Raw genomic sequence first — 26,024 nt, 5'->3', positions numbered from 1 at the left:
ATGCGTCCAGCTGGTCAAGGGAGCATACTAGCCTTTCTGTCTGCCGAGGCACACCCTCGGGCAGCTGAGGCCCATGCCATGCTGACCCCAGAGAAGCCCTGCTGCAGAGAATCCTCAGCTGACGGCGCCCATGCCAATTCCAGTGCTGTGTGTAAGCCCCGCATGTGGGGTCACCTTTCTCTGAGTATACACAGACCTTTTAAGATGCCCACATCCTGCTATAGACCAATTAGATCAGTATCTCTGAGGGCAGGACCCAGACACTGTTTTGTTTTGCTTTTAAGCTCCTCAGTGGTTCCAATGTGTGGCCAGAGAAGTACTGCACTAGACTAGACCATTCCCCTCCATTAGTCTGATCCTATGGAAACAGCTGATTCAGCACATCTCCCGCCTACTGTTCTCAGAACACCCAACATTGTGTTGTAGAGTCTCACCCGTGTCTTTGTGGTTTTATCCTGGCAAACCCGAAAATACTTTCCCACCAGGCTGAGGGCAGGAGATAAGGCTGCCTTGCTGGGAAGTTTGGTTTGGCTCAATAAATGGTTCCTGAACACCCACTGTGCCTGGAACAGTTTGCCAAGAGCTGGGGTAGCAGCGGGGGCTTTGCACTGAGGGATTGTAAGTCAAATCGTAAGCAGCTGATTTGCTGTCAGATGCCCTGGGGGCACTGAGAAAGGCAGTTAGCTCGGTTTGGAATGGGAGGAGCTTCTTGAAGAGGAGGCCTTGATGACAAAGTAGGAGGTAGTCAGGTGAGGAGGGAGAGAGAGAAAGTTCTTAGCACTGGCGAATTGTGAGGACAACCACCTTCTCTTTGTGGACCAGTAGATGGGGTGATCATTCTTTACTTTAATCAGGCTTTTCGACTCGTGTTAATTTCCTTGTAGTCAATCTAACTAGTTGTCTGATGGTTAAGGGAATGGAGCTTGGGAAGGTCTTGGAGTTGGGAAGGCTTTGCATCTTGGGTGGAAGGTGCTGGAATAATTCCTCCAGTAGACCCCTACACTAGTGCCAGAGGAGGAAGGAGATGTGGGTCTTTGGCAGCACTAGGCACAGGTAAGGGGACCTAACGTCAAGCTCCTCTGACAGTTTGCCCTTGTGTACTAATACGAGATTCCTGCCCCAGGCTCACTCTGGGACTGGATCACAGTCTTTTTTAAAAGCCAATGCTTCAAAGCAGAACACCAGAGCTCCTCTCTCCTCTCCCCATCCACCAAGCCTTCCATGCACTTCGGGATGGGATTTCAGGGGTTCTTGAACCAGAACTTGCTCCTGTATGTCAGGTCAATTCAATTTGACAGCCCGTGCTTTAATGAGTCACATCACATACTGCTGTGTGCTGGTGATTCAGACATAAGCACAATGTGATACCTGCCACACCTTCTAACAGGGGAGACGGGCAGTCAGTCATCTAACATGAGTGCAAGGCTGGTGTGAGCTGTGCTGTGGGAGCCTGGTGGGGCCTGGCAGAGAAGATGACATTAAAGATGGGCCTTGAAGAGTGAGCAGGAACCTGAGAATGGGAAAGCGGTGAGCTGAGCTGAGGTTGAGTGAATAAAGGCCCAGTGGGGGATGGTCCGTAGTTTGGTACAACTGGAATTGGGGGGTGAGGAGTCGTGGGAGATGGAAATGGAAAAGAAAGTTGGGACCACATTACTGAGGTCTGTCAGAGCCAGGGAAGACAGCTAGATATGTGGTTTAGAAAGATCACTGATAATAGCCTCCAACCAACTGAAGAGATGAAAAGCCAGTATCTCCTCAGTTTTGTATTACTTAATCAATTAACAATTACAAGATAATAATAACTGTGACTGCTTACCGAGCACTTCATGACAGGCACTGTAACAGTTGCTTTTGTTTCATCTTCAGAGTTAGCCTGCAACAAGATGCCATTAGTTCCTATTTTATAGGTGCAGAAACTGAGGCTCAGAGAAGTTGAGGGACTTGCCTAAAGACGTTCATTCATTCAGGTACATGTGAGAAGCCCACAGTGCCAGGCACTGTGCTGGGCCCTGGGGATTCAATGGTCACCAAGACGGACCAAGCCCTGTGTTCACATAGCTGACGGCAGATGAGGAGGATGAACCATTCATCAGGAGGAATTACAAGAGAGGGGGATAAGTGTGTTGCTGGAGACAAACAGGGAACAATGGGAACACAGAAATGGGGCCCTTAACCTGGTGCTAGGGATTGGTGAAGGCTTCCTGGAGGAAATGATGTTTAAAAAGAAATTTAAAGGATGAAGAGGAATTGGCCTATTAGTTTTTCTGGAGGAGAATTTACTGTAACCTGTGGTATCCAGTTATGCATGTGCCTGAATTCTTTTTTTTTTTTTTTTTTTGAGACAGAGTGTCACTCTGTCACACAGGCTGGAGTGCAGTGGTGTGATCTCGGCTCACTGCAACCTCTGCCTCCCAGGATCAAGTGATTCTCCTGCCTCAGCCTCCTGAGTAACTGAGATTACAAGTGTGCACCACCACACCCAACTAATTTTTGTATTTTTGGTTTCGCCATGTTGGCCAGGCTGGTCTCCAAGTCCTGACTTCAAGTGATACACCTACTTCAGCCTCCCAAAGTGCTGGGATTACAAGCGTAAGCCACTGTCTCCAGCCCTGAATGATCTTTTGATCACTCTATACCCCTCCTCCAAGTGCCGTCAGGCATCCTGTAAAGTCCCCCCAAAAGAATTGTTGGGAGATAACAACACCTCATTTCTTCCTTTGTCTTCCTGTTCAACACACATTTACTGACCATACCTTCTAGTTCCCCAGGCTGGCCGCTGGCCCAGGCCTAAGTCTTGACACCCAGCTTTGCAGAGGGCAAACCCAGCCAGCTCCCCAACCCCTTGCACACTGGTGCAGGGTGAGGCAGTCGCTGCTATCATAACTTGCTTCCTTGGCATCTGATTAGAATCACAGCAGTGACTTTTACATACCCTGTGGTCTTTCAGAAAACAGTCCAGCTTTCCAGCAAGGGTGGCTCTTGTTGGTGCCTGGAAAAGGTGTGGTAGGAAAATTCTAGAAGGAATTCCACAGGGAAGACTTTCAGGTCGCCCAGTCTTGCCACACTTCAGAAGTGAATCGTGGATTTACAAATGCTTATTCCGGTTCTATTAAGTGATTTGGAGCAGAAGAACCAGCCTCCTCCTCCAACACTCCCGGTCTCAGATCTTCTGCTTTAATCCCTGATATAACTCCAGCTTCTGCTTATATACTCCCAAGGATGAGCAGATCATTACCTCACCAAGAAAACCTGTGCATCTTCAAAGACTTCTCATTAGTAATAGCTACTATTTATTGAGCTATCACCAAGTGTTAGAGACTGATAAGCTCTTTACGTATACTGTGTCATTTAAACTTTATTCTGCTGCAGGAGGTAGACACGGCACTATTATATCATCCTTATTTCCTAGGTACCATAACAGGCTGAAAGAAGGTAATTCATTTACCGCAGTTCATACAGTGTTACTGGCAAAGCTAAATTTTGAACACCAGTTAGTCTGACTCTAGAGTCCATGAATGTATCTGTTCTACACACACTGCCTCAATTCTGTTCAGCAGAACCTATGTCCTTTCACTCTTGATCCATTGACCCTGGTTCTGGTAATGACTGCGTGTCCCAAAACTTCCCTTCCCCAAGAAGTGGTGTATCACAGACTAGCCCCTGCCTGGCAGGAACGGTATTAGCAGAGCAGTGTGAGAAGAGAGGAGGGCCTGGCCTGCTGGGACCCTGAGGGCATCCTTAGTGTCCTTTTCACCCTAAGGTCTTACAGAATCCTTTCAGCCAAAGCTCTAAAAGTACAGTTCCGGGACCACCAGCAGCATCACCCTACTGAATGAGAAACTGGGGGCTGGGCCTTGCAATCTGGGTCTGTGATCACCTCCAGGTGGTTCTAATGGAGCCGAATGCTAGAACCACCGGGTTAGAGTTCTGAGGAGGGTGGAGGCAGCATCACCTAGGTGTTACCAGAAGGAAAGCCTTGAGTGAGTTGTCCAGGTCCTTGATGTTTTGAACTTAGAATTGAACAAAACACACGAAGTAACAAAGGAATGAAACAGGAATGCAGCAGCAAAAGCAGGGATTTGTTACAGCAAGAAAGCACTCCGCAGGGTGGGGGCAGCCTGAGCCAGAGTTTACAGTGTTTTCTGGGTTTTAAATATTCCTTTTGAAGTCCTTATCAGTTACCCCTTACTGGATGAAGGATTAGGTCCGTGGCTAATTAAAGGCTGAAGTGAATGGTGGCCTATGCAGATTAAAGAGATGGCCCATGCTTGGCCCGAGGCCAATCTAAGGCACTCTTCTTTTCCCTCTGGGACCTGGGGGAGGGGGAGGGTGTAGAGAGAGTAGCCTTTGGGCCTGCGAAGGTGGGGTTTTTCCTTTCGGTTTAGCTTTAGGAAGTTTTTGTTAATTGGCCTTAGGGTCCCTGCCCCCCACCCAGGTGTTTTCCCTTTGATTTAATTTAGGAAATTATCATGAATTGGCCTCAGATTCCCTGCCCCAGACCTTGGTGTTTTCTCTTGATTCAGCTTTAGGAAGTCAGCACGAATGGGCCCTAAGTTCCCTGCCTGCAGAACCTATTCTTCTGCCAGAGAGGCACTTGTTAGAAATGCACTTTTAGGACTCACCTCACCCTACTGAATGAGAAACTGGGGACCGGGCCCTGCAATCTGGGTCAGTGATCACCTCCAGGTGATTCTAATGGAGCCAAATGCTGAGAACCACTGTGTTAGAGTTTTGAAGAGAGTGGAGGGAGCAAATGGAATGACTTTGCCTGCCTGTTCTTCCTCCTGAGCCCCCAAAGCATCGCTAGAAATAGGACTAGCCAGATACAGTAAAATTTCAGTGATGCCAGAAATAGTCCACTTCCCCCAACTATCTTCCTGAAAGAGCTGTCCCTAGTGTCTCCAACATTGCTCTCTCTTTCACATAGTTCTTTGGCTTCAGGCTTTGTGCCCGCTGTAAAGGAATTCTAATAAATGGTCTTCAGCTGCTAACACCTCAGTGTGGATTAGCTCAGTGGTTATCAATCTTGATGCACGCTGGAAACACATGGGAAGTTTTAAAAAATCACCGAAGCCTTGGTTGCACCCTCGGATGCTGAGTTCATTGATCCAGGAGAGTGTTGTAAAACCTTCCCCAGATGATCTAACGCACAATCAAGTTTGATAACAACAGACTAGCTGATTCAGTCCTTTCCAATCAGAAAACTGGGGCCAATTATTTCTGGAAATAAAAGCCACAGAAGGGCATTTGCTAGGGCTACCATAACAAATGACCACAGCTGGGGTGGCTTAAACAACAGAAATTCATTGTCTCTGAGTTCTAAAGGCTGGAGGTCTGGGATCAAAGTGTCAGCAGGGCTGGTTAGTTCTGAGGCCTGTAAGAGTGACTGTTCCGTGTCGCTCCCTGGTTTTGGGTGATTTGCTGGCAATCTGGCATTCCCTGGCTTGTAGATGCATCTTCTGATCTCTGCCTTCATCTTCATATGGCATTCTCTCCATGTGCATATATGTCTATATCCAAATGTCTCCTTTCTAGAAGGGTCATATTCGATTAGGGCTCACCGTAATGACCTCGTTTTAACTTGATTACCTCTGTAACAACCCTATCTCCAAATAAGGCCACATTCTGAGTTCTGGTTAGGACGCCAACATATCTTTTTGAGGACACACAATTCAAACCATAACAGGCAAAAGGGGCAGGAGCTTTGGGTAGAGCACAGGTCTGGATGGAACCAAGCACTACCTAGATTCCATCCTTATCTGTAACCTGAGGCGCCCACCCATGCCCTACCAGCCTTTTCACACCACTGCCCCACTTCCTCAAGCTGGCACTGGTGGACTATGATAATATTCTTTTTAATGCACCTCATAGAGAGTGCTTACTGTGTGTCATACTCTGAGTTTTCACAACCATGCAAAGCGGCGTTGCTATTCCCACTTGACGCAGGAAGAAACAGATTCAGGTAGGCCAAGTAACTTGTAAGGAACAGGAGAAGGCCAAGGGAAAGTGTATTCAGAAGGAAGTAGGGGTATCTGCCAGGGACAGAGGTGCCAGGCCTCTCCCTAGACCTGGAACCAGGACCTCAGAAGCCATAACGGTCCACGGCAGCAGCTCCTGTCCCCAGCAGTCCCTGGGCCACGGGAGCCCAGTCTCTCCTGCTGCCCGGCGGCCTCTTGCCAGGACCAGCTTTCTCTGCTCCACTTACTGTGGCCTTGGGGAAGCAGCCCTTCTCTTGGGACCACCATAGGGCCTAAGAGGCCCCGCATCCTAAGTTCACGCCCTTGGGACAGAGAATCTGATTGGCCCAGTTCAGATCAGGTATCAGCCTCGGGCCAATCACTGCAAGTGGGTTCGCAAGGCCCTTTCTGCAGGGGCTGGGCTGTAAGAAGGCCTGGCGCCCCTGGTTGGGCAGCCGAATTCACTCATTAGGGACTCCGGAGTGGAGCTGGAACGTGAGCCCAAGAGCAGGTTGGTACCCGACCCCATCCTTCCCCAAATGCTTCTTGAATGGAAAGAGACTGAATTCTCTTGGTCTGGAATCAGAGCTTGTGCCCCTGGAATTGCTCCTGGCTGTCTTTCTTACCTGTATAGTTTTGTTCGTTTGCTTTATTTTTTTGAGACAGGGTCTCGCTCTGTCACCCAGGCTGGAGTGCAGTGGTGCGATCTCAGCTCACTGTAGCCTTGACCTCCCTGGCTCAAGTTATCCTCCCCATCTCAGCCTCCCCAGTAGCTGGGAACACAGGGGCCCGTGCCACCATAGCCGACTTTTTTTCTTTTAAGAGATGGAGTTTTACCATATTGGCAAGACTGGTTTTGAACTCCTGGGCTCAAGTGATCTGTCCACCTTGGCCTCCCAAAGTGCTCAGATTACAGGTGTGAGCCACTGCGCTCTGCCTTGTTGCTTTTTTTTTTTTTTTTTTTTTCCTACGATGGAGTCTGACTCTGTTGCCCAGGCTGGAGTGCAGTGGCCCGACTTTGGCTCACTGCAACCTCTGCCTCCCGGGTTCAAGCGATTCTCCTGCCTCAGCCTCCCGAGTGTCTAGGTCTTCAGGTGCCCCCACTACACCAGCCTGATTTTTGTATTTTTAGTAGAGACGGAGTTTCACTACATTGGCCAGGCTGGTCTTGAACTTCTGGTCTCAAGTGATCCACCCGCCTTGGCCTCCCAAAATGCTGGGATTACAGGTGTGAGCCACCACGCCCGGCTGTGTTTTTTAAATTGAATCATTGACAGAAAAGCCACCAAGTGGCTCAGAAAGGGGAAGGGGTTTGTGCAGAGTCGCCCAGCTATAGCGTGTGCAGCTCAGACAGAACCTGGGTCTTTCGGCTCCACAGTATGCACTCTCCCCGGTAGGGATTGGGAGGGGTCTTTTCTGGCTTTCCCTGCACACCCACCCCCCCACCCCCCTGCATCTTGCCCTCCTCTGCCACCCTCTGCACCCGCCGGCGGATCCCTCACCCCCGTTGCTCTGAATCAGTTGTGCCACGCAGTCGGCTGAGTTTCCCTCTTAAGAGTCAGAGAAGCAGATTGCCTGTTTTATTTTAAAAATTCCTTTTTTTGATGGGTTTGCAACAGCCTGAGGCACACCGTGAATTATCTTCTGATTAGTCCTGAGATTCTTCTTGGTGTGGCTGGCATATAGCCCTAGTATACCTGTAACTACCATTTATTGTTTATTTGTGGGGTGAGTGCACTGTGCTAGGCATTCAGCATATTGCATTCACTTTCTTTCTTTCTAAAATATCTGATCTGTGAGATGTCTATGTCCATCCTCATTTTACACATGAGGAACAGAGAGTCAGTGACTTTGAGCTAATTTGGCCAACGTCATGATATTAACAAAGGGCAGATTGATATTGGAACCCACTTCTGCTTGACTGATTTCCTCTGAAGCCCTTGCTTCCCTGGTGCATCTCCAGGGATTCCTTCCCTATGTGGCCCCATTTGCCAGGAATTCAGAAACTGGGCTCTGTGTGCTTGAGGGCATATGTAGAAGTATTGGTGCATGCACATGCATGTGTGTGATACAGGGAAGTTTAGACAGAAGGATCAAAAATATATTTCAGGCTAGGCAAGGTGGCTCACACCTGTAATCACAGCACTTTGCCAAGGTGGGCAGATCACTCAAGGTCAGGAGTTCAAGACCAGCCTGGCCAACATGGTGAAACCCCATCTCCACTAAAAATACAAAAATTAGCCAGGCATGGTGGCACACACCTGTAATCCCAGCTACTCAAGAGGCTGAGGCAGGAGAATCGCTTGAACCCGGGAGGCGGAGGTTGCAGTGAGCTGAGATCATGCCACTGCACTACAGCCTGAGTGACAGAGCAAGACTCCATATCAAAATATGTGTGTGTGTGTGTATTTTATTTTTATTTTTTCAGACAAAAAGAAGGAGGCAAATTGGGTCCCAAGGGTCACACAAGAACTGGCTGTGGAGTCCGAAGTTCTGATCCTGTGCTCAGCTTGGCATAGTACCGGATTCTGTACCCCACACCCCTAGATCACATGTACAACTGTATAAGGGGAGTCACTGCACAGAAATTCTCATCCATGTTCCAGGCACCCTGTAGAGTTCTCAGGCTGCAACAGGGAACCAAATAGGCAACTCCTGCCCTCACGAAACTTACAGTCTAAAGGGAGAACAGATGTCAAATACCCACACAAGTGTACACTTACAAACTGTGATAGTTACTATGATGGAAAGGTGCTATGAAAACACACAAGAAGAGACCTGACCTAGCCTGGAGTTGAGACAGGCTTTCCAAAAGAGGCGATGAGTGAGATCTGAAGGATGAATAAAGGTTAACAGGCAAACAAGGGAGGGAGCAGGCAGGGGGAGTAGCCTATGCTAAGTCCCTGCAGTGGGTGAGAAGGAGATGAACCCAAGGGGCTGAAGAAAGGGCAGTGTGCCTGGAGCTCAGGGTATGAGGGCATGCTGAGGATGATGAGGCCTAAGTGATGGGCAGGAGCCAAATGACACCTGGCCAGTCAAGCCTTTGAAGAGGTTTGACTTCATTCCTAGAGCAACGGAGAGCCAGACAAGGGTTTTAAAGAGGGGGGTGACAAAATACAATGAAGTTTTGAAAATATCACTCAGAATGCTGTGTAGACAGTAAGTTAGTGGGGATTAAGCAGGCATAGTGAGGCACATTGAGAGACCATTGTCACCATTCGTGAGTTGGTGGCTTGAACTACGGTGATGGTGGAAGAAAGAGCAAACAAATCAGAATCAAGTTACATGTTGGAGGTAAAATTGACAGGACCCTGTGACAGATGTGATGTAGTGGGTGAAGAAGGAGGAGGTGTCAGGATGGTGTCCTGTGGAGCTGACTGGCTGGAAGAGCCTTTCACTGAGGTTGGGGACCCCAGACAACCAAATCTGGGAGACAGGATTATACATTTATTGTTTGATTTTAAAATTAATTTGCTTCTTTAGTTTTTGCTTATGTTTGAATAGGTAGTATTTGCACACAGTCCAAAATTCAAAATGTGTATCTGTAAAAGCCTCCCCGTCTTATCCTCCAGCCACCGAGTTCCTCCTCCTTACCCCCTGGAGCCAATAGGTATTACCAAGTTCTTCCGTATCTTTCCAGATAGTCATGGCTGTAAACTCAATTCTGTGTGCATTTAATTTATCTTTGAAGATGTAGATTTTGAAGTGCCTGTCAACTGTCAGGTACAGATGTAAAGCAGATAGTTGGATTAATGACTCTGGTACTCAGAGGTGCAGTTGTGTTGGTGATGTGAATTTAGAAGTAACTGGACTCAGAGCTGCATGCATAGATGGGATTACCTAGGGAGAGAATAAAGAATAAAGGAGAGGGCCTAGGACCAAGCTCAAGGAATTCTGTGATATCATGGCAGATCAGAGTATCTTAGCCTATTTTTGGTTGCTATAACTAAATACCAAAGACTGCATAGTTTATAAGGAATTTCTTTTTAAATTTTTTTCTAATTTTTTTTAGAGACAGTCTTGTTCTGTTGCCCAGACTTCAGAGCAGTGATGCAATCATAGCTCACTGAAGCCTGAAACTCTTGGACTCAAGTGATTGTTCCCCCTCAGTCTCCTGAGTAGCTGTGACTACAGGTGTATACCACCACACCTGGCTTTTTTTTTTTTTTTGAAGAGATATGGTCTTGTTTTGCTGCCCAGGCTGGTCTTGAACTCCAGGCCTCAAGCAATCCTCCTGCCTTAGCCTTCAAAAGTGCTGGGATTACAAGCATGAGCCACTTGCACCTGGCCATAAGAATTTATTTCTTACAGTTCTAGAGGCTGGGAAGTCCAAGATTGAGGGCCACATCTGGTGAGGACCTTTTTGTTGGTGAGAGCTCTCTATAAAGTCCTGAATCAGCAGAGGGTATCATGCAGTGAGGAGGCTCACTGAGAGCCAAACTGCCTTTTATAACAGACCCACTCTCATGAGAACCCACTAATCTATTAACTCACTAATCTATTAATCCATGAATGGGTTAATTCATTCACGAGGGCAAAGCCTTCATGACCCAATCACCTCTTAAAAGCCCCACCTCTTTATCCTATTACACTAGGGATTAAGTTTCTTATTTTATTTTTATTTTTAAATTTATTTTTCAGACAGAGTCTTGCTCTGTCACCCAGTAGCGTGATCTTGGCTAACTGCAACCTCCGCCTCCTGGCTTCAAGCAATTCACCTGCCTCAGCCTCCTGAGTAGCCGGGACTACAGGTGTACATCATCACATCCGGCTAATTTTTGAATTTTTTTGTAGACCCTGGGTTTTGCCATGTTGGCCAAGTTGGTCTCGAATTCCTGGCCTCAAGCAATCCGTCCGCCCCAGCCTCCCAAAGTACTAGGATTACAGGCATGAGCCACCACACATGTCCAGGGGCTTAAGTTTCAACATGAGTTCTGGGGGACAGACATTTAAACCACAGCAAAGAGGATGAGCCCTCAAAAGATACTGAGAAGCAGCAACCAGAGAGATGGCAAGAACGGCTGGTGAGTGTGGTGGGCCAGAGCTACCACCAGAGCAGAAGGAAGTGTCAACAGCATCCCAGGAAGAGGAGGGAGCCTGTATAGTAACTGTGGGAAAAGGAAGTGTCAATTTATGTAGTAAGATTGTCTGGTAGGATGAGGCCCTGTTGAGTTTGGTGATCTTGAGTCTACCCTGGAAACAGTGTGCTTTGTTGTGCTGAAGAGTGTCTGCCAGGGGACATTCTCCTGCAATGTTGGCTACTCATGTACAGGCAGAGAGAGAGGAGAACACTGTTAGTCCCAGGACTAGGGCCTTTCCAGGTAGATATGATGAAAAGGCAGAAAGTACTGGTGTTAAAAAGTGCTTAGATCGTGATGGGCGATGGAACTGAGGCTGGGTAGGGAGGGAAGTGAGGAGGATGGATTGGGAAAAGTAGAGGGAGTCAGAGTGGAAGGACCGATGAGGCCAAGGGGAGGAATTGAACAGTAATCAAGGAGAAGAAGGTGTAGTTAAAGCAGGCTGCTTTACTGGAAGCTGAGGTTGACTAGAGAGAGGATGTTCCCTTAGATGAGATAACTGGATGGGCTGTCCATGGGTATGCTGGCGGGACACAGGGTGATGCTGTAACTTGCAGTAAAAGGAGTCAACATGTTTAAAGAATGAAGAGAAAGGACTGGGGACAGAGAGTTCACATTGTTGACGGGGGACAGTGTGGAACAATCTCAAGGGAACAAGTTTTGTTTTTTTGGCAAAAGTTTGGATAAGTGATAGTTTATACCAACATTTTCCAATAGAAATATGCAAGGCTCACATGCAAGCCACATGTGTAAAATTATTTTATTTTTGAGACAGGGTCTCACTGTGTCAACCAGACTGGAATGCGGCTTACTGCAACCTCAGCCTCCTGGGCTGAAGCTATCCTGCCACCCTCAGCCGCCCAAGTAACTGGGACCACGGTGCATGCCACCATGCCCAGCTAATTTTTGTATTTTTTGCAGAGATGGGTTTCGCCATGTTGTCTAGGCTGGTCTCAAACTCCTAGGCTCAGGCAATCTGCCTGCCTTGGCCTCCCAAAGTGCTGGGATTACAGGCATGAGCCACCATGCCCAGCCACATATGTAATTTTAAATGTTCTAGTGGCCATATTAAAAATATAAAAAGAAATGGGTAAAATTGACTTTGAATATATATTTGGTTTAACCTGATATATCCAAAAACATTATCATCTCAACATGTAATCAATGGAAAATAAGTTATTAATTAGATGTTTTATATTCTGTATAACATACTAAGTACTAAGTCTTCAAATTCTGGTGTGCGTTGTATACTTAGAGTACATCTCAGTGTGGACCAGTCAGTTTCAAGTGCTCAACAGCTACATGTGGCTAGCAGCTACCATATCGGACAGCCCAGGTCTAGACTTTTGCTTTTTGTTGTATGTGTCTCCCAAGTCTTCGCCAGCACTGAGCCATGTGCTATTTTGGGAAACATTAAAGAAATGTAAAACTCCACCTCTATACTTAAGTGCCTTACCTTATTAGGGGCAGCTGTGGGACCGTGAAGAGAGACATGGGTTCCAGTCTCAGCTCTGAATTTTTGCTTAGCAAAGACTTGGACACTTAGGTCTCTGAGCCTCAGTTTTCTCATCTGTAAAGTAGTGATCAAATAAGCAAGTGCCTGGGAAGGGAAAAGCATAGTGCCTTAGTCCGAGTCTCCTGCCTGCCTTCATAGACTGAGGTAATGCTCATGGAGTTGTTCATTGTGTGTATGTAAAAAACATTTTCAAATGTGAAAAATCTAAGACTCAGACTCAATCTTGGCATGCAGTATTTGTATTTTTACAGTCACAGTATATTTATTTTTTAAGTAATTAACAAACTTGCTAAAATATTACTATTGTTCAAAAGGGTATAGAGTGAAATGTGAAGTCTTCTCCCATTCCAGACACCCATTCTCCTCCCCAAAGACAACCACAGGTTTTTAGAATAACTTAGAGATGTTCTATGCATTTATATGGATAACTGTGTGTCTATCTGTGTATGTGTGAGTGTGTGTGTATACACATATAATTCATATAATTACTTTATTCAAGTGGAATAATTCTCTATACACTGTTCTGCCCTGTACTTTTTTTGTTATTTTTGAGAACACCTAATGTCAACACATATAGATTTGCCTCATTCTTTTGAACATTTTTGTAACATCCCAAAACATGAATACTGATATTTTATTTACTGGTTCCTTGCAAGTGGACACACAGGTGCATCTCCAGTCTTTTGCTGCTACAATTGACAGTACTGTGCTTCATGACAACACTGACAGATATATCACTGCATCTATGTGCTCATCTTATCTGTAGGATAGATTATTAAAAGTGGAATTTCTGGGTCAAAAGGTATGTGCTATTTAAATATTTTTACAGATTGCATCATATGCCCTCCAAGCAGGTTCCACCTATTTACAATCACCACAGTAATGTTTGAGAGTAACCTCCATGCACTCCTGACAACATAATGTTATCAAACTTCTTCATCTTTGCCAGTCTGATAACGGCCAGGTCAGTCAACTTTCCCAGCCTTGGTGTCACTGGGCTGTGATAATGGTGTATAACATCTGATATCTAACAGGTGTTACCTGACAGAAATGGTGACTTGCTATTTTCGAGTGATTGTTTGGGTACAAATTCTGAAACCTGCTGAAGGAAACAGCCTGGTAGCCTGCACCTAAACCTGCATCTGTTTACATTGTTTGGGTTGGCTGACATCTGGGTGACTTCCCAAGGCCATTAAACAGCAAGATCATGGGGAGCCCCTCCAAGATAAGCTGAGCTTTGGTTTCTGAGCAATCAGGCACTGAGAGGGGGAATTACCACCTGGGCTCATTGGAGGTATGGGTACCTGTGAACTGTGTGCCCAGGCCAGCCATTAGCACTGTTCTTCACCACTAAACAGGGAAGCTATTACTTGCGGGTGCTGTATTGACCTCCTACACAAAGCTGTGTTTCCCAAGTTACTGGCAGGCAGGTATTTCAAGAATGGCATGAGTTGGGCAGCAACATGGATATTTTAATTGTGGCTTAAAACTGTGCCGCAAAACTATGCCGCCTGTAATCCCAGCACTTGGGGAGGTTGAGGTGGGAGGTTTGCTTCAGCTCAGGAGTTCGAGACCAGCCTGAACAACATGGTGAAACCCTGTCTCTGGTGCACACCTTTTGTCCCGGCTACTAGGGAGACTGAGGTGGGAGGACTGCTTGAGCCTGGGAGGTGGAGGCTGCTGTGAGCTGTGATCGTGTCACTGTACTGTAGCCTGGGCAAGAGAGCAAGACTGTGTCTCAAAACAAAAAATAAAAAACTGGCCGGGCGTGGTGGCTCAAGCCTGTAATCCCAGCACTTTGGGAGGCCGAGGTGGGCAGATCACGAGGTCAGGAGATCGAGACCATCCTGGCTAACACAGTGAAACCCCGTCTCTGCTAAAAAATACAAAAAAAAAAAAACTAGCCGGGCAACGTGGCGGGCGCCTGTAGTCCCAGCTACTTGGGAGGCTGAGGTGGGAGAATGGCGTAAAACCCGGGAGGCGGAGCTTGCAGTAAGCTGAGATCCAGCCACTGCACTCCAGCCTGGGTGGCAAAGCAAGACTCCGTCTCAAAAAAAAAAAAAAAAAAAAAAAAACCTGCCAGGTGCGGTGGCGCACACCTGTAATCTTAGCACTTTGGGAGGCCGGGGTAGGCAGATTGCTTTGAGCTCAGGAGTTCAAGACCAGCTTGGGCAACATGGCGAAACCTCATCACTACAAAAAATAAATAAATAAATAAATAGGCGGGCATGGCCAATATGCCTGTGGTCCCAGCTACTCGGGAGCTGAGGCTAGAGTATAGCTTAAGCCCAGGAAGCAGAGGTTACAGTGAGCCAAGATCCCATCCACTGCACTTCAGCCTCAGCAGTGAGACCTTATCTCAAACAAACAAACAAAAACCAACCAAACAACAACCTGTGCTGTTTCTCCTGCTAACTGTTTGACTCTCAGCAGACTTGAAGCTGGGAAAAGGGTCCCTCCAATGCCTTCCCCAGCTAGATCCAGTAACCCTCAGCTCAGCAGAGATACTCCCTTCCTGCTCTCTCCCAGTTGGCAACAGTTTGACAGGCAGGGCACACATCACCATTCGTTCATTCATGCAAGTATATTTTGAGCATCTACAAAGTGTCAGGCCCTGTCCTGGCCACTGGGGGTTTGGAGATGAATAGGACAAGAATTCTCTCTACAAAGATCTTGCGGTCTTGGACAGACCTGCCTATGCTTGCCCACTTCTTACTACCCCTTCTCTCAGAGGCTGGCACAGGGCGGCCAGGGGAAGCAGGGTACCACTAGCTGTTCACGGCTGTTTAGGCTCCAGCCTTAGGTTCTCCCAAAGAACAAGCACCTGTTGGGGGCCCAGGGCAGTACATATGATGTATGTAAATGGTAAGATTATGAATTCTGCCAGACTGTCCTTCCAGAAGCCCTGTTCAGATCATGTCATGGCCCTATTTGAACACCCTCCTGGGTCCTGTTCTGCCTCTGCCCTGCCCTACCCCACCCTGCCCCACACTCTGTCAGCTTCCTTATCTCATGGCCACCCTGCACTTCTTAATCACCAAGTCCCGAATCTGAGGAGCCTTGGATCCCTCCTGCCTTCCTGGGTCGTCCTACTTTTCTCTCAGCTGAGACTGGGCTTCCTCCCTTTCCCACACTTGAAAAATCTTGTTATTTATGCCCCACCTTAAATGAGTGTCTTGTCCCTTCCCTGGCTCCTGCAAACTTCCCTGGCTCATTACCAGGACAGTAAAAAGTACTCAGGGTTTGAATCTCTGCTCAGTCACTTACTGTGACATTGGGCAAATTACCTAACCTCAGGGAACTGCAGGCCAAAACCCGATGAGCCTGTCCCCAGCTGTTGACGAAGCTGTGGCAAGTGCAGTGCTGAGCTCAGGGACAAGAGTGAGATCCCAGCTGAAATGGGGGTGCATGGGATGCTGACCCCGGGAGATGCATTAGGGAGCTGGAGCATTAGGGAAGACTGGCTTTCCTTCTCCAGCCTCTCAGGGCTGGCTGCCTTCACAACTCCCCTATTGAGCCCCTTTGAGCACCTCAGAAATACACAGTGGTGTATCTTGGAGTTTTCTCTCTGCTCTTCAATATTTCTTTTTCTCTTTTTTATTGAGGCTGAGTCTCACTCTGTTGCCCAGGCTGGAATGCAGTGGTGCTATCTCAGCTCACTGCCAACCTGTGCCTCCCAGGTTCAAGCGATTCTCGTGCCTCAGCCTCCCGAGTAGCTGGGATTATAGGCGCCAGCCACCATGCCTGGCTAATTTTGTGTATTTTCAGTAGAGACAGGGTTTCACCATGTTGGTCAGGCTGTTCTCAAACTCCTGACCTCAGGTGATCTGCCTGCCTTGGCCTCCCGAAGTGCCGGGATTACAGGTGTGAGCCACCGCGAGTGATCAGTTCTGTTGGTTTGCCCATGACTGTCCTGATTTTAGCCCTGAAATTGTCACATCCTGGGAAATCCCTCAGTCCTGGGACAAACTGGGGCAGTTGGTCAGTCACCCTGAGGCAGGTGACAGAGACCTGATCAGAGAAGGGTAAGTGGTGGGGGCTGCAGCTCCTGGATGAACACAAAGCTCTGTGCCCAGCCTGTTGCTGGGCCTTACATGTGTCATTGACCCTCATCCTCACAGGAGAGCTGAGGCTCTCATAGTTAAGAACTTTCTCCAGATCTCCCAGCAAGGAGGTCCCAGGGTAAAGCCTGGGTATGTCCTGCCCACATCAGGTGTCTCCCCTACACCTCCCTGCCAATTGAAATGATCCTTTTGTAATGTCACTCGTCACTCACCCACCCCACTGTAACAGTTTTCTGAATTAGGACTCCTGAACCTTAGGTTCTGAAACCAGTATATGCTAGCTGCTTAATTAAAGGCTTGATAAGGATGACAGTGATGCTTAGTTTCTAGTTCTCAGCTGCATCTGATGATCACATTTGCTGAATAAGTTGTTTTCCAGATAAATGAGGTGAAAATGAGTTATCCTAATTAAGATGTATCTCTATAACTCCTCAACTGCAGAGACTATATTGGCAAGATATCGGTCCTATCATTAGTTGATATTCTTGTCATCTCAGCAGATGTATTTGTTATCTCAACAGTATTGACCTTTGTTGTGATTTCAAGAAATATATCCCCTTCTGAATAATCAATTTTTTAAAAACCGAAAAGTACAACCTTTGTAATTTATTTGTAAGAAAAGGAGTAAGTAACCCTTCTGAGTGTCATATTCCAGCCCATTGCTCGGTGGTGGTTTCAGCTTCCTAGTACTTTTACTATTTCCTCTTGACAGCTTTCTGATTAGTTACCAGAGGGTCTCACCAGCTCCAGGAATTCAGGAAGCCCTTTGGTTCAGGTTCCAGTGACTTCTGCCCTGCTAAAATCTTCTACTCTGTGACTTGTTCTTTAAGAGAGGCTTCCCCATCTATCTTGGAAATGCCTAGAAATTTAGTTCCTCTCTGCTTTTCACAAATAATCCAAGTGAAGATGCAAAGGTAAGCTTATAAACTTTAAATTTTGGGCTGGGCGCAGTGGCTCCACCTGTAATCCCAGCACTTTGGGAGGCTGAGGCAGGTGGATCACGAGGTCAGGAGTTCGAGACCAGCCTGGCCAACATAGTGAAACCCTGTCTCTACTAAAAATACAAAAATTAGCCAGGTGTAGTGGCATGTGCCTATAGTCCCAGCTACTTGGGAGGCTGAGGTGGGTGAATCACTTGAACCTGGGAGGTGGAGGTTGCAGTGAGCCAAGACCATGCCATTGCATTCCAACCTGGGGGTGAGAGAGTGAGACTCCATCTAAAAAATAAAAAATAAAAAAGTAAAATAAACTTTAAATTTTGCTGGTCAAGACTGCATAGTCTAATCAGGAGAACTTAAAAAGACTTTTTAGAATACATTTTTTAAAATTATCAACTCAATAAATAACTGAAAAATTCAAAATTATATAAATGACTTACATGGAAAATAAAATTATTCTGCTATTTGATCTCTGAGGGGCAATCCCTGTTAACAGTTTAGCATATATTACTCCAACACGTTTCCATTTTTCCATACATAATATGTATATACTAGCACATATTTACACAACTATAAATGAGCTCACATTAGGTATGCTGTTTTGTACATTTTTTTTATTCTTTTTTTTTTTTTTTGAGATGGAGTCTCACTCTGTCACCCAGGCTGGAGTGCAGTGGCGCCATCTCGGCTCACTGCAAGCTCCGCCTCCCGGGTTCACGCCATTCTCCGGCCTCAGCCTCCCGAGTAGCTGGGACTACAGGCGCCCACCACCACGCCCGGCTAATTTTTTGCATTTTTAGTAGAGAAGGGGTTTCACCGTGTAAGCCAGGATGGTCTGGATCTCCTGACCTCGTGATCCCCCCACCTCGGCCTCCCGAAGTGGTGGGATTACAGGTGTGAGCCACCGCGCCCGGCCGTACATTTACTTTTTTTTAACTTAGTAACATCACAGATGTCTTTCCTTGCCCATATAAAGCTCATTCTTGTTAATGGCTGCCTGATGTCCTTTTTTTTTTTTTTTTAAGACTACTCAAGAGCAGTAGTGAGAAGGGGAGAAAGAGCAGAATAAGGGGTTTCATCTGTAACTGACTGTGAACAATCAGTTGAGATAACTCACTACCTTCAGACCAGCCCATCCATTTTATAAGTGAAATCTGATGTACTGAACCAACCTTCTTGAACAGAACACTTGAGCCAGGCCTGAATATTCGCCCAGTCACTAAGTTTCTCTGGACTCATTCTGGATTAATTTTAGCATGAGATGCAGAGGTGATTACTCGTTAATTCAACTTTTTAAATAATTGACCAGCAGTTTGCTTTAAAACCATGAATGTTAATTTTTCATCTTTGTTATAGATTATTATTATTAGTATTATTTTGAGATGGAGTTTTGCTCTTGTTGCCAGGCTGGAGTGCAAGTGTTGTGATCTCGGCTCACAGCAACCTCCATCTCCTGGGTTCAAGTGATTCTGTTGCCTCAGCCTCCCAAGTAGCTGGGATTGCAGGCATGTGCCACCACGCCCAGCTAATTTTGTATTTTTAGTAGAGATGGGGTTTCTCCATATTGGTCAGGCTGGTCTCGAACTCCTGACCTCAGGTGATCTGCCCGCCTTGGCCTCCCAAAGTGCTGGGATTACAGGCATGAGCCACCACACCCGGCCTGTTATAGATTATTTATTCCTAATTATATGTGATAATCTTTGACGGAAGGAGAAACCACTTTTTTCCTAACACCTAGTTAAATGCCTGCTTAGTCTGTCTAATTAAGAGGAGGTTTTTCTCAAGTCTCAACAAATTCAAGATTTAAATTATATCAAGTGTCTTTCCTGACCATGGTAATATGAACTAGAAATCAATAGTAGGAGTAAAATTGGAAAATTCTCACATACGTAGAAATTAAACAACACACTCCTAAATAACCAATGTGTCAAAGAAAAAAATGAAAAAAATCTTGAAACAAAAATGGAAATAGAGCATACCATAATTTATAGGGTGCAGCAAAAGCAGTTTTAAGGGGAAAGTTTATAACTATAAACGCTTATATTAAGAAAAAAGATGTCGGGCCAGGCACAGTGGCTCACGCCTGTAATACCAGCACTTTGGGAGGCTGAGGCAGGTGGATCACGAGGTCAGGAGATTGAGACCATCCTGGCTAACATGGTGAAACTCTGTCTCTACTAAAAATACAAAAAAATTAGCTGGGCATTGTGGCAGGTGCCTGTAGGCCCAGCTGCTTGGGAAGCTGAGGCAGGAGAATGGCATGAACCTGGGAGGTGGAGCTTGCAGTGAGCTGAGATCGTGCCACTGCATTCCAGCCTGGGCAACAGAGTGAGACTCCATCTTAAAAAAAAAAAAAAAAATGTCAAATAACCTAACTTTACACTTCAAGGAAGTATTAGAAAACTAATAGAAAAAGAAGAGCAGAAGAAAAGAAATAATAAAGATCAGGTCAGAAAACTAAAGGTTTGTCAATTTTATTTATTTCTGAATTTCTTTTTTTTTTAGAGACAGGATCTGGCTCTGTTGCCCAGACTGGAGTGCAATGGCATGATCATAGCTCGCTGCAGCCTGGAACTCCTGGGCTCAGGTGATCCCCCTGCTTCAGCCTTCCAAGTAGCTAGAACTACAGGTGTGCACCACCACACCTGGCTAATTTTTTGCTTTCTGTAGATATAGGGTTTCAATAAATTATACCCAGGCTGGTCTTGAACTCCTGGCCTCAGATGATCCTCTCCCACGCTGGCCTCTCGAAGCACTGGGATTATAGATTGAGTCACTGAGCCTGGCCCTTATTTCTTTTTCTTTTTAGTCAACTCTTAGTTTTGTACATCTTTTCTGTTATTTTTCTAGTCTCTATTTCATTTATTTCAGACCTTGACAGGTAGTCAAGGTTGCAGTGAGCCAAGATTGCACCACTGTACTCCAGCCTGGGTGACAAAGTGAGACCGTATCTCAACAACAACAACAACAACAAGAAAAAAGAAAAGAAAAGAAAAAAAAAAAAAACCTGTCCCATTTACAATAAAATCAAAAATAATAAAATATTTAGGAGTAAATTTAACAAAGAAGGTGAGAAGTCTATATGCTGAAAACTAGAAGACAGTGACAAAGGAACCTGAAGACACAAATAAATGGAAAGATACCCTATGTTCATGGATGGGAAGAATCAATATTGTTAAAATGTCCATATTACCGAACGCAATCTGCAGAGTCAATGCAATCCGTATCAAAATTTCAATGGCATTCTTCACAGAAATCAAAAAAGCAGGCCAGACACCGTGGCTCATGCCTGTAATCCTAGTACTTTGGGAGGCTCAAGGAGGTGGATCGCTTGAGCCCAGGAGTTTGAGATGAGCCTGCACAACATGGTGAAAACCTGTGTCTACAAAAAATACAAAAGTTACCTGGATGTGGTGGCGCACACCTATATTCCCAGCTACTTGGGAGGCTGAGGTGGGAGGATCATTTTAACCCCAGGGAGGTCGAGGCTACAGGGAGCCATGATTGCACCACTGCACTCCAGCCTAGGTGGCAGAGGGAGACCCTGTCTCAAAAACAAAACAAAACAAAACAAAACAAAAAAAATCAAATTCTTATAGAAGCACAAAAGATCCTGAATAGCCAAAGCAATCTTGAGAAAGAAGAACAAAGCGGAAGGCATCATGCCTCCTGATTTCGAAACAAATTGCAAAGCTATAGTAAATTGAAATGGTACGGCACTGGCATAAAAACGGGCACACAGATCAATGAAACAAAATAGCCCAGAAACAAAGGCATTTATATATGGTCAACTAATATTTGACTAAAGTGCCAAGAATACACAATGAGGAAAGGAGTCTCTTCATAAAGGATGCTGGCAAAACTGAATATTCACATGTAAAAGAGTGAAATTGAACCCTTGTCTTACATCATTCACAAAAATTAACTTGAAATGGATTAAACACTTAAGTGTAAGATGTGAAACCATAAAACTCCTAGAACGGAAAATAGGGAAAAACTTCTTGACATTGGTCTTGGCAATAACTTTTTGGATGACACCCAAAACACAAGCAACAAAACCAAAAATGGGTAAGTGGGACAACATCAAACTAAAAACCTTCTGTACAGCAAAGGAAACAATCAACAAAATGGAAAGGAAATCTATAGAATTCAGAAAAATAATTGCAAACCTGGAAAGGGGTTAATATCTAAAATATAAATGGAACTCATAAAACTCAATAGCAAAAACCAAACAACAACAAAAAAGAAACAAATGATTTAAAAATGGGCACAAGGACCTGAATAGTCATTTCTCCAAAGAAAACAATATAAATGGCCAACAAGTACATAAATCGGTGCTGAACTAATCAGGGAAGTGCAAATCAAAACCACAATGAGATATCATCTCACTCCTGTTAGGCTGGCTATTGTCAAAAGGACAAGATGACAAATGTTGGTCAAGATATGGAGAAAGGGAACCCTTGCATGATGTCGGTGGGAATGTAAATTGATAGAGCTATTATGAAAAACAGTATGGAGATTCCTCAAAAAAAATTAAAAATAGAAGTACCAGCCAGGCATGGTGGCTCATGCCTGTAATCCCAGCACTTTGGGAGACCAAGGCGGGTGGATCACCTGATGCCAGGAGTTCCAGGTCAGCCTGACCAACATGGTGAAACCCCATCTCTACTAAAAAGACAAAAATTAGCTGGGCGAAGTGGCGGGCGCCTGTTATCCCAGCTACTCAGGAGGCTGAGGCAGGAGAATCACTTGAACCTGGGAGGCGGAGGTTGCAGTGAGCCGAGATTGCGCCACTGCACTCCAGCCTGGGCAACAGAGTGAGAGCCTGTCTCAAAAAAGGAAAGAAAAGTGCCATACAATCCACCAATCCTACTGGGTATGTATCAAAAACAACTGAAATCAGTGTAACAAAGAGATATCTGCATGCTCTTGTTCACTGCACCATATTCACAATAGCCAAGACATGGAAACTACCTAAGTGTCCATCGACAGATGAATACATAAATAAAGATATATATGAATATTATTCAGCCATATGAAGAAGAAAACCATGCCATTTGTGACAACATGGATGAACCTGAAAGACATTATGCTAAGTTGCTAAATGAAATAAGCCAGACATAGGAAGACCAATACTGTATGATCTCACTTATATGTGGAATCTAAAAAAACTGACCTCATAGAAATACAGTAAAATTGATGCCAGAGGCTGGGGCCAGTGGGGAAGAGGGAGATGTAGATCAAAAGGTCCAAACTTTGAGTTATAAGATGAACAAATTCTGGGGACTGAATGTTCAGCACGAGTGGTGATGGATATATTCATTAATTTAATTGTGATCATCATTACACAACATAGAGATATATCATCAGGCTGTATACCTTGAATGTATACAATCTTTATTTGTCAATTAAATTTGAAAAACATTTTAAAGAAGCTTTTCTAGGCTGGACACAGTGGCTCACACTTGTAATCCCAACACTCTGGGAGGTTGAGGCCAGGAGTCCAAGTCCAGTGCCTAGCAACACAGAAAGACCTCATCGCTACCAAAAAAAAAAAAAGGCAAGAGGTTTCTCTGGTCCAGAGAAATATAAAAACCAGCAAGAACCAATCAGCCAGTGTCCAGTTGTACCAGCATCTGAGAAAATTGGAGGAGTTATTTTTATTTTTTAGTTTTGCAGTTTCCTGGGCCAAAGTAACCAAAATGCTCAAAGTGAAGTTCCATGAGGGTGTGAAAAGGGCTGGTAGTCTCCCAGGATATTAACCTGTTAGTAACTTTGACCAACGTGGTTAACAGAATGTACACGAAATGCACAGAGGTTATAATACAGATTTGTCACTAGTTCTAAATATAGTTCTCTAAATCTTACAGCAGTAATCACTACTGCAACTGCTCATATTCGAGGTCAGAGAAATCAGGAAACATAGATACATGATTGATAGACAGATAGTCACAAAGTAGAGATATGGTCTGGGCATGGTGGCTCATGCCTGTAATCCCAACATTTTGGGAGGCTGAGAAGGCAGATCACTTGAGGCCAGTCTGGCCAACATGACAAAACCCCATTTCTACTAAAAATATTAATGCAAAAAAAATTTAGCTTGGCGTGGTGGCACACGCCTGTAATCCCAGCTACTCAGGTAGCTGAGACATAAGAATCACTTGGCCGGGCGCAGTAGCTCACACCTGTAACGCCAGCACTTTGTGAGGCCGAGGCGGGCGGATCATGAGGTCAGGAGATCGAGACCATCCTGGCTAACACGGTGAAACCCCGTCTCTACTAAAAATACAAAAAATTAGCCAGGCGAGGTGGCAGGTGCCTGTAGTCCCAGCTATGGAGGCTGAGGCAGGAGAATGGCGTGAACCCGGGAGGCGGAGCTTACAGTGAGCTGAGATCGGGCCACTGTACTCCAGCCTGGGCGAAAGAGCTAGACTCCGTCTCAAGAAAAAGAATCACTTGAACCCAGGAGGTGGGGGTTGAGTGAGCTGAGATCGTGACTCTGCACTCCAGCCTGGGCAACAGAGCAAGACTGTTTCAAAAACAAAACAAAAAACAAAGTAGAGATCCAGGATTGGAATCAAAGCTGTGCTGAAATCCCTCCTCTTCCATTTACTGGTTATGTGGGCATGTTGGTGTGCCTATGTAAAAAATAAAAGAGATGGCTGGGTGCAGTGGCTCACGCCTGGAATCCCAAAACTTTGGGAGGCTGAGGCAGGCAGATCATGAGGTCAGGAGTTTGAGACCAGCCTGGCCAACATAGTGAAACCCCGTCTCTACTAAAAATACAAAAAATTAGCCAGGTGTGATGGCAGGTGCCTGTAGTCCCAGCTACTTGGGAGGCTGAGGCAGGAGAATCGCTTGAACCCGGGAGGTGGAGGTTGCAGTGAGCTGAGATCAAGCCATTGCACTCCTGCCCAGGCGGAAGAGCAAGACCCCATCTCAAAAAATAAATACAATAAAATAGATAAGGATTGTAAAGTAGATAACATAGTAACTGGCACAGAAAGTCTTAAATATAGTTCTCTTCCCTATGTTAGCTTTTAGATGTACCCAATTTTTCAAACCACCCAAGCATCGACATTCCTATTAGGAAAAGGCTCATGTTTCTTGTTGCTGTAAATATTTGGTCGTTCACTTATTCATTTACTCAGCAAACATTTACTGACCAACCACCATGTGTCAGGCATTGTACTGGGTTCAGGGACCACAGGGATAAAGAAAACATGATTCCTGCCCTCCGAGGTCTGGCCTGGAATTTGACCTCTGTTTTCTTCTTTATTCCAGTCGTCTTAAACTCTGCACTTCGTTCTGTGTTAAAGAATAACTATGTCACACATTGAGGGCTTGAGTGAGAAGGAGTGATCCAGAGAGTCATAAGAACAGTCCTTGGGCATCAGAAGGGCTCCGATATACTAGGAGAGAACCTCTATAGTCCACCTTGCTACAAAGGTGTCAGATTTCTGGTTGAAATAAAAGGGAGCATTCTAAACACAGTTTCTTCAGAATAGAAAAAGGTTGCTAGTGTGTAGAGCTCTCTATCTCCAGGGAGCCTTGTGTCTTGTTTAGCATTATCACTTAAGCACCAAAACCTGGAACAGTTCCTGGTATATAATAGGCACACAATAAGTATTTGTGAAATAGATTAACGAATTATATAAGTTCACTTCAGGATAAAGCCATATATATGTGCCCAACATCCAGCATATCATCCTGCAGGTCAGGGCGTGTCCCTGTACATTCCTCAGGCCACCATCAATGCCACCGTCAAAGAAGACATCCTGCTCTCAGTTGAGTATTCCTGTCACGGAGTGCCCACCATCGAATGGACATATTCGTCCAACTGGGGAACGCAAAAGATCGTGGAGTGGAAACCAGGGACTCAGGCCAACATCTCCCAAAGCCACAAGGACAGAGTCTGCACTTTCGACAATGGCTCCATCCAGCTCTTCAGTGTGGGAGTGAGGGATTCCGGCTACTATGTCATCACCGTGACGGAACGCCTGGGGAGCAGCCAGTTTGGCACCATCGTGCTGCACGTCTCTGGTAACACATCCCCGGGCCCCGGGCACCCCTCTGAACTGTGAGTGTGTGGGAGGTCGATTCCATGATATTAAAAGAAATGTTGTCTTCCCCCTCCCCTCACCCTCACTCCATAGAGATCCTCTATGAAGACCTGCACTTTGTCGCTGTCATCCTTGCTTTTCTCGCTGCTGTGGCCGCAGTGTTAATCAGCCTCATGTGGGTTTGTAATAAGTGTGCATATAAATTTCAGAGGAAGAGAAGACACAAACTCAAAGGTAACTCCCTGGGCCTTGTGATAATCCATGAGTGGTTTTGAGGCCAGAGGTGGCATGTGTTATCTTGTTCTCACCAAGAAAGCACTATGTGGCTTGATTTCCAACTCATGGACTTGTCTTTGCTTTACAGAAAGCACAACTGAGGAGATTGAGCTGGAAGATGTTGAGTGTTAG

At 45.6% G+C, this 26,024-nt stretch overlaps 1 protein-coding gene across 1 annotated transcript; it reads left to right on the top strand.

Annotated features, from left to right (window-relative positions):
- On the top strand, positions 1–26,024 carry VSTM5 (V-set and transmembrane domain containing 5). The gene is made up of 4 exons (XM_031933829.1): positions 1–151; positions 25,270–25,596; positions 25,710–25,850; positions 25,981–26,024. The coding sequence occupies exons 1-4, from the start codon at positions 1–3 to the stop codon at positions 26,022–26,024; spliced, it is 663 nt and encodes a 220-aa protein (XP_031789689.1).

This window comes from Piliocolobus tephrosceles, chromosome 13, assembly GCF_002776525.5.
Source record: "Piliocolobus tephrosceles isolate RC106 chromosome 13, ASM277652v3, whole genome shotgun sequence".
Taxonomy (NCBI): Eukaryota; Metazoa; Chordata; class Mammalia; order Primates; family Cercopithecidae; genus Piliocolobus; species Piliocolobus tephrosceles.
The sequence above is the reverse complement of the archived record's forward strand: the minus strand, read 5'-3'. Positions and strand labels throughout refer to the sequence as shown.